At 40.9% G+C, this 15,894-nt stretch overlaps 1 protein-coding gene across 5 annotated transcripts in view; it reads left to right on the plus strand.

Annotated features, from left to right (window-relative positions):
• Window positions 1-11,487, plus strand: part of PCM1 (pericentriolar material 1) — a 60,926-nt gene extending 49,439 nt beyond the window's left edge. For all 5 annotated transcript variants that reach the window (XM_063135561.1, XM_063135563.1, XM_063135565.1 and 2 more), the window contains 8 exons: window positions 1,717-1,776; window positions 2,383-2,518; window positions 3,841-3,998; window positions 4,270-4,354; window positions 9,499-9,755; window positions 10,293-10,385; window positions 10,514-10,637; window positions 11,196-11,487. In XM_063135561.1, the coding sequence (XP_062991631.1) occupies window positions 1,717-1,776; window positions 2,383-2,518; window positions 3,841-3,998; window positions 4,270-4,354; window positions 9,499-9,755; window positions 10,293-10,385; window positions 10,514-10,637; window positions 11,196-11,221 (939 nt within the window). In that variant the 3' untranslated portion in view covers window positions 11,222-11,487. The remainder of the gene's footprint in view (window positions 1-1,716; window positions 1,777-2,382; window positions 2,519-3,840; window positions 3,999-4,269; window positions 4,355-9,498; window positions 9,756-10,292; window positions 10,386-10,513; window positions 10,638-11,195) is intronic.
• Window positions 11,488-15,894: the final 4,407 nt, after the last annotated feature.

The following is a 15,894-nucleotide window of genomic DNA, read 5'->3' on the forward strand; positions in this document are numbered from 1 at the left end:
GAAAGCTGGGAATTTTAGTCTTAACTAATCTGGTGGGCATCAGGTTGGGGAAGGCTGGTATAGTACACTTCCTGTCTGCAATGTGTTGTAATCTTAGTGTTTCAGGATGCACTTTGCAGATTAATTGGATTAACTTGTTCCTAGTTCCACCAAATCAAATTGGGACAAAGAAACATTACTAGTGCTCACTCAAAAGCATCTCTCATTGCTAGTACTCACTTATTAATTTATTACATTTTTATACCGCCCAATAGCTGAAGCTCTCTGGGCGGTTCACAAAAATTAAAACCATAATAAAACAACCAACAGGTTAAAAGCACAAATACAAAATGCAGTATAAAAAGCACAACCAGGATAAAACTATGTAGCAAAATTGATATAAGATTAAAAAATAGAGTTAAAACAGTAACATTTAAATTTAAGTTAAAAATAAGTGTTAAACTACTGAGAGAATAAAAAGGTCTTCAGCTGGCGACGAAAGGAGTACAGTGTAGGCGCCAGGCAGACCTCTCTGGGGAGCTCATTCCACAACCGGGGTGCCACAGCAGAGAAAGCCCTCCTCCTAGTAGCCACCTGCCTCACTTCCTTTGGCAGGGGCTCACAGAGAAGGGCCCCTGTAGATGATCTTAAGGTCCGGGCAGGTACATATGGGAGGAGGAATTCCTTCAAATAACCTGGCCCCAAACCATTTAGGGCTTTGAATGTTAATACCAGCACTTTGAATCGGGCCTGGATCTGGACTGGCAGCCAATGAAGTTGTAAAGGGACTGGCGTAATGTGATCTCGCCGGCCAGTCCCTGTTAGTAAACGGGCTGCCCTGCATTGTACCATCTGAAGCTTCCGGACCGTTTTCAAAGGCAGCCCCATGTATAACGCATTGCAGTAATCCAAACGAGAGGTTATTAGAGCATGGATAACTAGCTAGGCTATCTCTGTCCAGATAAGGGTGTAGTTGGTTTATCAACCTAAGCTGATAAAAGGTGCTCTTTGCCACTGAGTCCACCTGTGCCTCAAGTGACAGTTCTGGATCCAAGAGCACCCCCAAACTACGGACCCGATCCATTAGGGAGAGTGCAACCCCGTCCAGGACAGGGCAAACATCACTTCGTCGGACAGATGAACCACCCGCTAACAGTACCTCCATCTTGTCTGGATTGAGTCTCAGTTTGTTAGCCCTCATCCAGTCCGTTACCGTGCCCAGGCACTGGTTCAGAACAGTCACTGCCTCACCTGGGTTTGATGTAAAGGAAAGGTAGAGCTGGGTATCATCCGCATATTGATGACACCTCAGTCCACATCTCCGGATAACCTCCTCCAGCGGCTTCATGTATATGTTAAACAGCATAGGGGATAAGATACAGCCCTGTGGAACCCCATGGCTTAGGAGCCACGGCACAGAGCAATAATCCCCCAGCACCGCCTTCTGGAATCGGCCATCCAAGTAGGAGCGGAACCACTGCAACGCAGTACCTCCAACTCCCAGCTCAGACAACCTATCCAGAAGGATACCATGGTCGATGGTATAGAAAGCCGCTGAGAGGTCCAGGAGAACAAACAGGGTCGCACTCCCCCTGTCTCTCTCCAGCAAAGGTCATCCCACAGGGCGACCAAAGCAATTTCCATTCCAAAACCAGGCCTGAAACCCGATTGAAATGGATCTAGATAAAACATCTTGTCTAGTTGTTTGCACCATTTTTTCAATTCTCTGCTTTCTAGGCAAAAAGAACACTTGAAGGAGAAGTCTGTTCATCTACTGAAGATATTGATGAAGACAAAGTAAGTTTTCTTTAAAGCAGTGGGGAAAATATGGGCCTGCATTTTGTCTAATAAACTTTGCATTTAAAAGTAATGTTAATGCAATAGTAGTAGTAGTTTACTCAGAAGTGATCAGTTTTAAAGCCAAGTGAATTTCCCCCCATTTTTCTCAAATTCACGAATATAAGACCATCTGAGAAGTAATTCAGCAAAACATTTAACAAATATATTTTCTCTGGAACCGTACTCAAGCATTATCCCACTCAAAATAAGATGCACAATGAGCAGAAACTGTCATTTTGCTTTCTTGTGTTTTTTTCTTTTCTTTTCCAATGGCATGGAGCAGCAAAAATACTGAACTATATTCTATTTTCAGCAACAGACAATCAGATACATGGCAGCTTACAAGCAGGGCAGGACGTTGCAGAGCAAGGTCTTCCAAATTTAGCTTAAGTGTTGCAGTTCAGGTAACATCTGTAGGTTTAGTAGAGTTTTATTGGAATTGGAAAAACTCAGATAGTTGTAAAATAGCCAATATAGGATTCACTCACATTTTTGTCTACTGTAAATACATCTAACATTTGTAACTTTGTAATTTCATATAGGATTAATTTGCTTTATGTCTAGGACAAAGATGAAACTGAAACTATTAAGCAGGCTCATGAATCTTCAGTATTCAGCAACAGAGAAGTTCCAAGAAGTACAAGGTCAGATGCATCTGACCCGGAAGAAGAAGACAGTGAAAGTTGTCCAGTGTCCATAAGTAAGTAGCTTCCATTGTTTCAATTGCAACTTTTCACAATAATGTTTCTGTCATAGCTTTACATATGACTAGTGTTAGATATTATTTTTTTAAAAAGTATACTATTTTTTATTATATCCATTTTTAAATGTATCCGTCAAAAATATTTTACGATCTAAGTACTGTCCAATTGAACTCTTAAGGTGCATACAGGCCAAAATAAAATAAAGCTGATTACAGTATATTCAGCAGGTTTTCACTGCTGCATCTCCTATAGAAGGTAAAGCAAACTTTTGTTTTAAAATGAGCTTGCAGTTAAAACTACAAAGAAGTCTTTGAATGGGTTTGGACAATCAGTGGGGGAAACAACAGAGTGTCAGTTGTTTTCCCCACCCCTCCCGGTTGTGCAGCCTGAATTACCTTCATTACCTGTACCGCATTGCGGATTGTCATGTCATCTGAACCTGGCATGGCACATAGTGAATCTTCTCTCCCGCTACAACCTATGGCTTGTATTAGCGGTTGTAGGGTGGGTGAAAATTCACCATGCCTGCACTGTGCGCTGGATTCAGACAACATGGCAACCCATGACGTGGCATGGGTAATTAGGCTAATTCTGGTCATACAATTGGCATCCTTGGGGGTGGGGGAAACAACTGAACCTGCATAGTTACCCCATTAATTGTCTGAACAGCCTCTTTGTGTGTGCTGTTCTTCTATGGTCATAGAAGACTTCTTTGATTACAGGTTCAGACTTCCATCCTGTGCATCTTTACCTTGAAGTAAGCCCCACTGAACGTGGTAGGTAGGACTTACTTCTGAGTAAACATGCATTGGAGTGTGCTCTTAATTATCCATCTACGGAACACAACCATCCTCACTGGCTCAGTTTTTCATATCTAAGAGTTATGATCACAACATGGTCTCTTGCAATGAGAGTTGTCTACACACCCAGCTTTGTGCTCCAAAATAGAATATGAGCTTGTGTTTCTTAAATCCAAGCCCTCAATAATATCACATTGACAGACTACTTTGAAATTGACACAGCTTTCAAAAGCTATTTGTGATGTGGCATGGAAGATCTATGAAATGGGGGGGGGGGGGACCTTAAAAATCCCAGTACCCAATCCTTGACACATGCCTAAGTAGCTCCTTTAGGAACACCCCACCCCACCCCACTTTAATGTGTATGCACATATGCATGTATATACATATTTATATTTTAAATATATATACATATGCATGTATATATGTATTTATATTTTATTTATATTTATATTAAATGCATATATGCATGAATATACATATTTATATTTTATTTATATTTTACAACTTAAATTCAGGTTTATCTAAAGCAGAAACACAGGCTTTAACTAATTATGGAAGTGGAGAAGATGAAAATGAAGATGAAGAAATAGATGAATTCGAAGAAGGACCTGTGGATGTGCAAACATCCCTCCAAGCAAACAATGAAACTACAGCTGAAAATGAACCAGAGCAGGTATTGACAGAATGACAAACAAGGATAGAATTGGTGATGGACAGCTCACTGTGCTCTGGATAGATTTATTAACCTTTTAAATTGATTTATATTAATAGAAGTCTTCAAGATCTGTGAGCAGGTGGGAAGCAATGTTACCTGAATTGGCTGAAGTGTAGCTTCCCTGTTAGTCTGTGTGGGAAATATTGGAGGTTTATCTGTTCATAATTAAAATTTAATTGAATCATGGGTTTTTACCATTTTGATCAATCTAAATGTTATTTCTTCACAGGTTTCACAAACCAAATCTGAGAATCCAGATGTTTGTCACACTTTATCTTCTGAGCAAGAGTCTGTAAATGATGTAAAAGTTAAAGGTAAAATGAATGCATTTTTCAGAGAAACTGATTCGCAGTGCAATTTTTGTTTTGAAAAAAAAAACGTGGGGAAGAGGGAATGTTTCAAACTTTTGTGGTCATGTTTATAATTGGACTCTGTATATGTGTGTGTGTGGGGGGGGGAGTACATTCATTCCACAGTTGCCATGATTAGAATGATTAATACATTGAGGGTGCAATCCTATCACAATGATTGTAAGTCTTTGAACTCGGAAGCTTATGATCATCCAATATAGGGCAAGAGGAGTGGCAGAAGCAATCTTCACCTTTCCGCTCCTCCCCATCTGCATTTTTGTTAGATGGGCTTTTTCCCCATCTAGCAAATGGAGGAGAAGGGAAGGAGACTGGAGGGGCTAAAGGATAGCTTGTATCCTGGCCTCTCCAATCTCCCCTGCTCACCGAAATGCTCCGTTTCCTATTCCTCCAAGGTTGAATTCCAGACCTTGGAGTTGAATGCTGATTTCCTCTTCTGAAGTTGGAGTGCTGTCTCAGATCTGGGAGTCCAAAATATCCTATGGCCCCAGGCCATAGGATTGCTCTCTAAGTACCGAAGAGTACTAGTTAAAATCAGTTGCATTTTCTGAAGTCAATTATGACTTCTTAGTTAAATGCTGTTGCACCTGATGTACGATCCAATAACTGCTGCTCTTCAGAAATTCTAAATTAATGCTTTTATGCTGATCAACAGATTGTGAGGGTTAGTATAAAGCCTGGGAAAACATCTGCAGTCTCAAAGCTTGTTAGATGTAGCTTCTTTTTTAAAAAATGGTTTAGCATTTAATGCTTTTAATCTTGAAAACATAACCAGTGTTCACATGATCTAAGCTTTGCACAGCTCCTTTAAAACTATAAGATAGTTAAACTATAATCACTGAATTGGGAACTGGGCAAAACGTGTTACTTCTGGTGTGAAAAGGGGATTAAATAACTTCTAAGCCCCCTAGTTGATCAGGCTGGAAGACTTGTATCTTATGAAGAGAAGTCAGGAAATACAACTAGTTTTTAAAGAAGCAAAAGGATGTATTTAGAGGAATGGAGAAGGGAATTAGCAATTAATAAAATAAGACAGGAAACATTTACATATACTCTCAGCTTTACACACTCTCTGGGCTACAGACTTAGTTTCTCAGTGTTGCAAATATTCTCAGAGAGTCTCAGACACCCCCTGGGTTACAAATTTGGTTTCCTGGTGTTTTCAGAGAGTTGCATGCCCTCTAAAAACAAGAATTTTTGCTTCTCTTAGGAGGTTGCACACCTCCTAGTTACAAGCTTACTTACCCAGCCATAGTGTCTTTATTGACTAAATGTACAGTTAGCTTCTGTTGGATTATACAATTCCCGCCAACTGAGTCTCAGGAAATGAATCTCTGTTGGTTACACAGACCAGTGGCAAATGCAATTCCCACCAACAAGATACCCCGTCACTCCCCAATTGGTTGTACAACCCAAAACCAATACATGATGTATGACAAAGCGAAGATGGTGCTCCCTATCTATGCCCTGGATGATGGATCTCATCCACGAGATTCACCCAAAACATACATTCCCACCACCAATATCTAGCCATGGTATCAGTGACACATCTGATTGGATGGATGGTACTTGTCATATATGCATGTACGACCATCCAGAACACCATGCCCCTCCTGAAAGCTAGCAATCCAAGGAATTTTCTATTTTTGCCTCATTGGGGCCCATGGCGTCAAAGGGGTGTTTGATGTGCTCTTTGTTGATAATACATCATTTCTAATTACAGCATAAATTATTCGTTTATTGAAAGATTGGCACCATCTTCCTGACTTCACAACAGTTCCCAAGGTTGTTTTCATGGTCATAAAGTACTTGATCTTTGTTATTAAAATAACTGATATTGTTACCCCCCTTTGCTGGCCCATCTCGATCTCGCTGCATCAAGGAATCTTGGATTCTTCAGCACACACCTCAATACCCTTCCTCTATTTGTCCTTCCTAGAATATCAGAGCTACTCACAGTCCATTCACAATTCCCTCTAACCAACCAGGGCAGTTAACATTAAATTGTTGTCTTTGCTTCCTAACCCCTCTTTCTTGTGTTATTATTCATTGACACTTGAATGTTTTGAAAACACCAGTACATTCAGGATATTTAAAATTCATGTTACATTCAGGGTCGTGTTCACATGCATCTTTCCTTGTTTCTTATTTCATTGATTACATTTCAATAGAGCTCCCTAAAGTTCACTACGGTGCCTCTAACTCATATCTGCCTATATCTAAAGGCAAAGCGGGGGTAGAAAGCTAGCTCCAGAAGGTCATAAAGAAAGCAGTCTTCATTGATAGTGAGGGAACAGCAGGCTGATTAGAGAAAGTTCATTAAAAGGAATGATAGGGAGAAAATCCTAAGACTCTAAATTATAACCATTAATATCTTCACCTTAAGAAAATACATTATTTCAATTATACTGACACCACATGCAGGTGTCAGTCCCCTCTTGGTCGGTAGAAGGTTTGGATCATCTGAGCTTTCCAAGGCCACATTCTTTCAGTAGCAAGCAGCTTCTAAGTTTATATCATTTGGACTGGACTGCTCTTTATACTACTACAACAACAAGAACAACAGAGCACAGTTCATGAGACTTGGATCACTAAAAAACTTGCATAAAGGTCCAGTAGTGGGTGCGAGCTCTTTTGGTGACAAAACATAAGTCTTATCTTGGTACAGCTCTCTTGCTTGCATATCTGCTTCAAACACTTTTTTTTCATCATCAAAGTGATGTTCTTACATAACCTGGGACTTGGTGTCTTAACTGTTCTTGTTCTTATAAGGATACTGTGTTTTTATGCTTTTTATGTTATTAAACTTTGTATATTTGTTTTAAGGTTTACTTTTTTAAACTTTTGTAAACTGCCCAGAGAGCTTCGGCTGTGGGGCGGTATATAAATGCAATAAATAAATAAATAAATACTCAATAGGTAGAAAGACATTAGGAGTGATCCAAGAAAATTTAAAGAGAGCATAATGGTCTAAACTAGTAATAGCACAAAGAGCCAATGAACTGTATAGTTTTGGACCTTTTATCTCAATAGCAGGTCCGTTGCCCAGTTCAAACTTTCTCTTAAAAATGCACGCAGAAGTATTAGAAAATACATCAGACCCAAGATTATTTAAGATCAATTACTTTCTTTTCCCAAATAAACGTAGTATCCTACTTCATAGAAAAGGCCTGAGATAACTTTGATCAACACATGCCGTTTACCGTGGTCATGTTGTTTATAGCACTCACGAGTTCTCTTCTACAATCTCAACATATTGGCATTTGTGGCTATATCCAAAGTACACCTTTTTAGCTGCTCATGGAGTGCTCACATCACTCAAACATTCTTGTGCGTGACTCAGTCTCATATGCAGCTTTTTGTCAGTTCTGGCTGCACTTTGATTGGAATAACTATTCTCTATCCATATTGGGCCACTTATTGCAAAGGGTGTAGCTCACTTCATTACAAGTCTAATTGGAAAATTCTTAAACATGTCAACATTACAAAAGAGGGGCATGGAGTTCCATGATCTTTCTGGATCTCTCCTTTCACTAGGCCTGTCGCACATCAGCTTTGACCATCTGGAATTGCTGGTTCAGGAATCACTGCAGCTGGGCACACTTGATATTCTAGGCTTATGCTTCTGTAGCCTTCTCCAAAGTCTTTTGGTGTGGATTGCCAGGACCATTGCATGCTTCACCACCTGCGAAACAAGCTAGATGTTCGCCAGATTGGCTCTTGTGATTAAACCGACCACTTTACAACTGTTCCCACTGAGTCACATGTGGAGATTTTACGCATTCACAGCTGTGTTGGCTCCATTACCCTCTGTCCTTCTGCAGCATACAATTCAAGCCATAATTTTCTATGTGATTCCACTCTACAATTCTTTCTCATTGCTGTTTGTCCAGGATTTTCTCACTTCTAGACAATAAGGATAGAAGTCATCTTCAACAAGAGGCAGTGACCACAGATCAGAAGTGGCAAAATGTAACAAAGAAGAGTTTGGATGCAGTCATAGTGTTAAATGACTGCCAGCCATGTAATAAAATTAAACAAATTGGAGATTAACGCAGAAGCATGCACCAAGCAATTGCAATTTATAGAGCAACTCAAAGCTCAAATATGCAGAGAGGCTGCAATGCAAGTAAAATAAATCAGAAGCATTACACTAGAGCAACCAGGAATGCAAATTAGATGCTGCACACCAAGAAAAGAAATCGGCAAAATAAGTTCTACTCCTTCAAGAATTAGTCTATGAACTTACAGTTAGAAATCAGAATATACCAGACAGATAATGCATAGCGCATGAGAGAAAGACTGCCAGCTTTGAATGTGAACTGGCTATCCGTGCAGTTCAAGTTGCTAGTCTTTCAGTAAATAATTTCCCTCCTTTCTCAGAACAGAGAGGAAGAAAAAAAGGGGGGTGACACTCCCTGGACAACTAAAGGAACGTTTGTGAATGATAAAATGTTAAGAATGTGTGAAAGCAAAGTTGCAGTAAGAAAATTATTAAGAGTCCTTTAAGAATGTAAGTGAATGTTCAGTCCCATTTGTGTCCTATGTGTGTGGTGTACGAAAAGGGCACAAGCTGGTTGTTGAGAATGCTTGCCAGTTTAGCTGTTATTAACCCTAAGCGGTTTAAAAAGATAGCAAAAGTGCGAAGTATGTGCAAGAATATAGATACCTGGATTTTTAAAGTCCAGCTGGAGAGCTCCCTTTCGGTGCTGACAGGATGCAAGACACACTTTCAGTGGTGTAGTGGGTTATCATATTCTTTCAGCCTTTAAGGCTGCAATCCTATATTCACTTTCCTGGGAAAGTCAGTGGATCTTAAATTTGAGTAGCAGTATATTTCACTGTAAGACTCTTTGCTGCTTTGAGCATTTTAGCATGCTGTTTTTCCAACATGGGTGTGTGTTCATTTGGTCTTTAGAAGTGCCTTCATTGCTTCTTAGCTACTGTGTTACGTGTTGGCACTATACTGTGTTACGTGTTGGCACTATCTACACCTGTACCAAGCAGTTCCAGTGCGTTCTCGGTCTGCAATTGTAAAGTTGTTTAGTAATGTCATAAAATATTGTTTGGGGTCTTCTTTTTTCTTTTAGGTGATCAAAATTTACCTGCTGTGGTGCCTCAGTATCTTAACATAATGGAAGATAAACAGTCCTTAGCTGTTAGAGTTACTGAGGATCTGAATGCCAGTGCTGTATTAACAATAGAAGAACCAGACTCTTCATCAGGAGAAAATGAAAATCAGGCTTTAGACACAGTACATGGAGAAGCCAAATCTTCATCAGGAACTCCTGAAAGCTCTGTGGTTGGCAGTCCCGATACAGAGTCTCCTGTATTGGTGAATGAATATGTACGTATAGGTTGAGTTCAGGTGCTGTTTTGCCTCCTTTTAAATACATTTTTAATGTGTACAGTAAAATGTGATCCGAGTCAGAGGTATTCTCAAACTTGTGTTGTTTAGCATGCCCCCTTTGAGATTTAGGTCCTATCGGAAGCCTTTCCCACAATGTCATTGTGCTTTCAAAAGTTGTCTAGAACTTTTAGGGGTGGGGGAACTAAATATTTTTTCTCACTCCCTTCAGAAGCCACATAGGAGAATGGGAGTCCTGCTCCATAGCAGCTGCAGTCCCATTCAGCTTTGTCCTAGCAAGCTCTTGACTCAGACCAATTCTTTTGCATGTCTCAAGAGACAAGACTTCCCATTGATTTTGAATAATTATGACTTAAAAACTATGATCCAAATAACGTTAAGCACTTCCAGTCCCATTCAGTGGGTAAAATTTAGGGATGTGCTTAACTTTTCTACTGAAACTGATGTAGCTCACAAGTGCTTTAAATTGGCTAGGAAGTTGTTGAAAATCCACTCTTAAAAATATTCTGTCAACAGGAAACTGGTTCTGGAAACATCAGCCAGAAATCAGATGAAGATGACTTTGTAAAAGTTGAAGACTTGCCCCTTAAACTTACAGTTTATTCAGAGGTATGTTTGAAAATTAAGGAACTGAGAAATGTACAGAGCACAAGATGTTATTTCTAAAAGTATTGTACACTGGAAGTGGGCAAAGAATAGTCAGTTGTGGGAACTATTCTGAATTTATCCATTTGCAGGAAGATCTAATGAAAAAAATGGTGGCAGAGGCTCAGACCAACAGTATCACTGAAGAAATACTAGCTGATTCAGAAAGTCATGGTGAAGAATTAGTAGGAGATCCTCAAATGCTGAAGGAACCAGGTGAGAACCTTACGTTTCTGTACTCTTACCTGTTGTACTTTACTTGATTTAAAGTTTACTTTATATAGGTTATGGATTATAGCAGACTCTAAAAGTCTCCCTTTATGTGCAGCCTTGTGTCATTTTCACTGTGGGTATAAGAAGAAATTTACGTAGCCATTGTGCTGATTTAGTTTGCTATGGCTGTGATCAGTGGACTGGCTTGGTCATGGAGATGGAAGTTAGTTGGGCAGCACCTACACTTTTCCCTTTATTCCCTACTGTTCTCCAATCCAGCCATTTTTTCTTTTAAATGTTGGATCACTCATAAGGGCTGCCACATTGATTTCTGTGGATATGGTGGGGGAGGGGGTTCCTTATGTACACAAGTCATCTGCTTGTATTTAAATGAACAGGGAAGGGTGAGCAAGAACTCAATCAGCATACATCTAAGGCCCAGAACTGGTGTCCATGCTGAATATAGTCTGCAAAATTCAGAAGCAATCCTTGGTCAAACTATTTCCAAAGTGAAGATGGATTTCATATTGGTATTAAACAGTTGCTATTTTCCTCTTACAGAGACTATTGGAGCCCAAAGTGCGTGAAAATGACCTCCAGGCCCTCTTCTTGGTTTCATTTGTCTTTGAATAGAAAAACGCTAAACTTCATGTGTTCTAATCTGTATAAAAATGTAAATTAGTTTTCCACACACTGCCTTTTAGAATAGGCGTGCTAACTTTGCTTATAAAAGTCTAAACAGCTAAAACTGAGCTTTCAGTATGGCTGCACAGTTCTTTTCTGTCTTGTCTTTTTATTTGTATTGTGATTTTAGCAATTTTAAAATGTAGTTTTAAATAAAGTTTGACTTGTATGTAGGTGTGTTTTGAACAATGCATATGATGCTCTAATAGAGTCAAGTGTACCAGATTCAGGGAAACAATTTCTATTGAATTCTTCTTGTACTTTGTAAAGTGTAATGGTTGTTTTCACAAGTACACTGTAATCTCCTGAGCAATGACAGTGGGGTGGATTCAGAAGGTATCTTCAATCAGGAAAGAGCTGCTTTTACATCTCGTGCTAAAGCATGGTGTGAGGAATGTGAAACTGAATCCAAAGATGTTTCTTTTTCCACAGCCTGTTAGAGTACAGTGTGACCTGTTGGATAATCTCTTGTCCGTGCATATGGAGAACAGCTCTCTCTCTCTTCTTTTTGCTCACAATTCAATGAAAGCAATCTGAGACTTACAGTCAAGCAGGGTAGAATATAGTTAAGACAGGGTCTGGCTTTCCTGTATCTGATGCAATCACAACTGAGAACTTCCTGCTTTTAACCAGTTTGGTTCTCTGCTTCCAAAAACCAAAAGTGTGACTTTAAATTATATACATAGTCATTTTAAAAGTGCATTACATACAGAATGAAGCAGCAGTACCATATGAGTGAGAGTATATGGCTTTTATTTGAGGCTGAATCTATACAGAGGGCACAGTAAATTGAGCAGTAGCATTAGGGGCCACATCAGATCACATATTGATGCTCACACATGAAAAAATATCTGTGATATGCTCCTTTTGCAATTACCTTTCTTGAGGGATTTTATGCTGATGGTAACAGCTGAATACTTAACCTCAGGGATGTAGTAGATTGACACACAAGATGCTTGATATGGGAATAGTGTGCTTCTATATACTAGGGAATGTTTATTGAATTTGGATGAAGCCTAAGCAGAACAGGGCTACCTGTTCTATTGTTTCCCTCCAAAGGCAATAAAACTGAACCTGCTCCAGAACAAGCCTTCATTGCAAGCTCGTATTCTGGAGTCTTTGACTGGGTTCTGGTGATGTGATAACCAACAGTGGGTTAAATAGTCAACGGTTGGTTATTGTGTCGTGTGTCAGGATTTTTTCACACCACAGTTGTTATTTAGCTGAAATAACCAATGCTGGGCTGGGCAGAGCACATTATTTGAACAAGCGTTGGTTCTTCATCGTGGTCTCTGTGCATCACACATATGGGCTCTGCGCCTGCGCAGAGCTCGAATCGGAACTTCTAAAGCTGAGTAGTTTTGGCGGGAACCCCTCCCCCACTGTCTACTACGCATGTCCACGGGTTCCCGCCTACTCCATCAGTTCTCTGAGACCACCTTCTAGCAATGTCGCTCGTTAACAGACTTCTTCTGATACGTCTCGTGTTAGACAAATTTACCTCTGCTGAGTCTTCTTTTTCTGTACATAGTTCTTATCTTCTATTTTTCTGTATATATATATAAATTAATTATTGTACTTTAGATATTTAGGGTTATTCCCTTAAAGAGTAGGGGCCGCATGGCCGTTAAGGCACTATTTAGAAAATGCCTGGAATGTGGTGGTAAATTACCCCCGTCAGATGGACATTCTTTGTGCTTAATTTGTTTGGGGGAGTCTCATATTGTAGAGACCTGCCGTTTTTGTTCCAGATTTATTTGCCAGATTAAAAAACACCGTGCTGATCGCCTAAGAGCGGTTCTTTGGAAAAAGGCATTGGAGGCAATGGATAACACAATGCAGTCTGAACACCCCTCTGCCCGCCCTTCGAGTTGCCCCACTATTTGGAAATCTCCTATCCAAATTTCTCCACAATTGGCAAACCATAACATCAGAAAACTGGATCCTAGAAATTATTCAATTAGGTTATCACATAGAGTTCAAAGACCTCTCTCCCCTTGGTACCGTAAAGATATCACCGACATCACCAGTCCTAATATCAGAGACTGCAACCCTATTAGCCAAGGGCGCTATCCGGAGGGTGACTCCATATTCCACCCACGACGGATACTTCTCCCGGTACTTTACAGTTCTAAAGGCGGATGGGGGTCTTTGGCCTATATTAGATCTGAGGGACCTCAACCAATATATAGAAACCAGAAAATTCAGAATGGCCACCCTGGCATCCATCCTATCTCTCCTCCGACCAGGAGTCTGGTTTGCATCTATAGACCTACAGGACGCTTATTTCCACGTTGCGATCAGAGATATCCATTGCAAGTACCTCCGCTTCATAATTGGCACAGAAATGTATGAGTTCCAAGTCCAAACTGGCAACAGCTCCCAGAGTGTTTACGAAATGCATGGCAGCTGTTTTTGCCTTTCTCAGGCTACACAACGTGGAGATTTACCCTTATCTCGACGATTGGCTTCTGGACGCAGATTCAAAGAACGAACTCTTGAACGTGGTTGCATTTGTTCCAAATATTCTGGATTTCCTAGGTCTCAAAGTCAAATTAGCCAAATCCAACCTCACCCCGGCCCAAACCATTCTTTTCATAGGGGCTACCATAGACGCAATAGCAGAAAAAGTCTTTCTCCCTACCAAAAGACAGGTTACATTGTCAAGGCTGGCCGGAAAGCTATACCATCATCATCACACTACAGCCTTTGTGATCCAACGATTACTGGGCCTCATGGCTTCTACAGTCATAGTAGTAAGATGGGCCAGATTTCACATGCGGAAACTTAAAGAATGCTTTCTACGAGTTTTTCATGGGGAGCAGAATGCACGAAGGGTCAAACTCGTCATTCCATTGGAGGTTCAGATCGACCTCAAGAAGTGGACGAATATCGAGAACCTGAAGCAAGGCATGCCCTTCAATCCACTGCGTGAATCCAGGACTTTAGTCACGGACGCTTCACTCATGGGCTGGGGGGCGCACTGCGGGCCCCTCCGGGCACAAGGAGTTTGGACTGTTTTAGAAAGGACTTTTCATATAAATCTGTTGGAACTTACAGCAGTGTTTATGGCACTCCGCTCTTTCGAAACTCACCTATCAGGTCATCACGTCAGAGTGATTACAGACAACACCACAGTTCTGTGGTATATAAACAAGGAAGGAGGAACACTTTACTCAAAACTCAATCGCCTGACTATATTAATGCTCACCTGGGCAGTTGACAGGAATATTCTGCTGTCATCAATCCACATAGCAGGTGAAAACAACTGCCTTGCGGATGCTCCAAGCAGAGTGCAAAGTACATCACACGAATGGGAACTCAACCTCATTGAACTCAATGAAATATTCCAAATATGGGGCCAACCTCAGGTGGACCTGTTTGCGACAGTACGCAACAGGATATGCAGGAACTATTGCTCGAGAGCGGGCATAGGGAGGGGCTCACTAGGGGATGCGTTCCAACTCAGATGGACAGGAACTCTCTTTTACCTATTCCCACCATATCCTCTCATTGCCAAATCACTCCGAAAGATCCGGCTGGACAGGACAGATTGCATTCTGGTAGCCCCATGGTGGCCTCGCCAGCACTGGTTCTCTCACCTGAAGGCGCTGTCGCGCAATTGCTTCATTCGCTTCCCATCATCTGTGACTCTTCCAACCAAGGACAGAGGCAGAACGAGATGTCTGGAATCAGAGACACTCAATCTGACAGCTTGGAGGATCATGATGTAATGGGAGGATTTGGGGACGCAATTAATTCCATTCTAACAGTGGCTAGGAAACCTGCAACAAGAAAATCTTATGAGGCAAAGTGGAAAAGATTCTCATCTTTTGCTACTATGATGGGTTTTAACCCTTCTTCTGCGTCCCTAAAGAATATACTGTTTTTCCTCAATTCATTATACGAAAAAGCTCTTAAATTATCCTCCATACGAGTGTACTTGGCGGCTATTTCAGCATCTCATCCTCTGATCCAAGGTTTTTCAGTTTTTACTCGCCCTATAGTTCGGCAATTTCTGAGGGGACTACGGAATTTAACACCCCCTGTTCGCGCTATAGTTCCAGCGTGGAGTTTATCTGTTGTGCTACAGTCCCTAACGTCTAAGCCATTTGAACCCATGGCCACTTCGAGCCTCAGTTTACTCTCATGGAAAATTGCTTTTTTAATAGCTATCACTTCGGCTCGGAGAGCGAGTGAATTGGCTGCCTTGCGGATAGACCCACCATATCTGACCTTCCATAAGGATAAGGTGATCTTGCACCCAGATCTGCATTTTCTGCCCAAAGTTGTGTCCAGGTTCCACTTAAACCAAGATATAATCCTCCCAACGTTCTTTCCATGTCCAGCAACAACACTGGAGTCAAAGTGTCACTCTCTAGATGTTAGGAGAGCGCTTGCGTTTTATAAGTCACGCACTGACTCGTTCCGTAAAGCACAAAGACGGTTTGTTATAGTGGACCTACAAAAGGACAACCACTGTCTTCACAAAGGCTGTCAAGGTGGATTGTTAGTGCTATTGAATTAGCCTACCAAATTGCTGGTCTGCCTCTTGACAAAACTGTCAAAGCTCACT

This window comes from Elgaria multicarinata, chromosome 10 (genome assembly GCF_023053635.1).
Source record: "Elgaria multicarinata webbii isolate HBS135686 ecotype San Diego chromosome 10, rElgMul1.1.pri, whole genome shotgun sequence".
Classification (NCBI taxonomy): domain Eukaryota; kingdom Metazoa; phylum Chordata; class Lepidosauria; order Squamata; family Anguidae; genus Elgaria; species Elgaria multicarinata.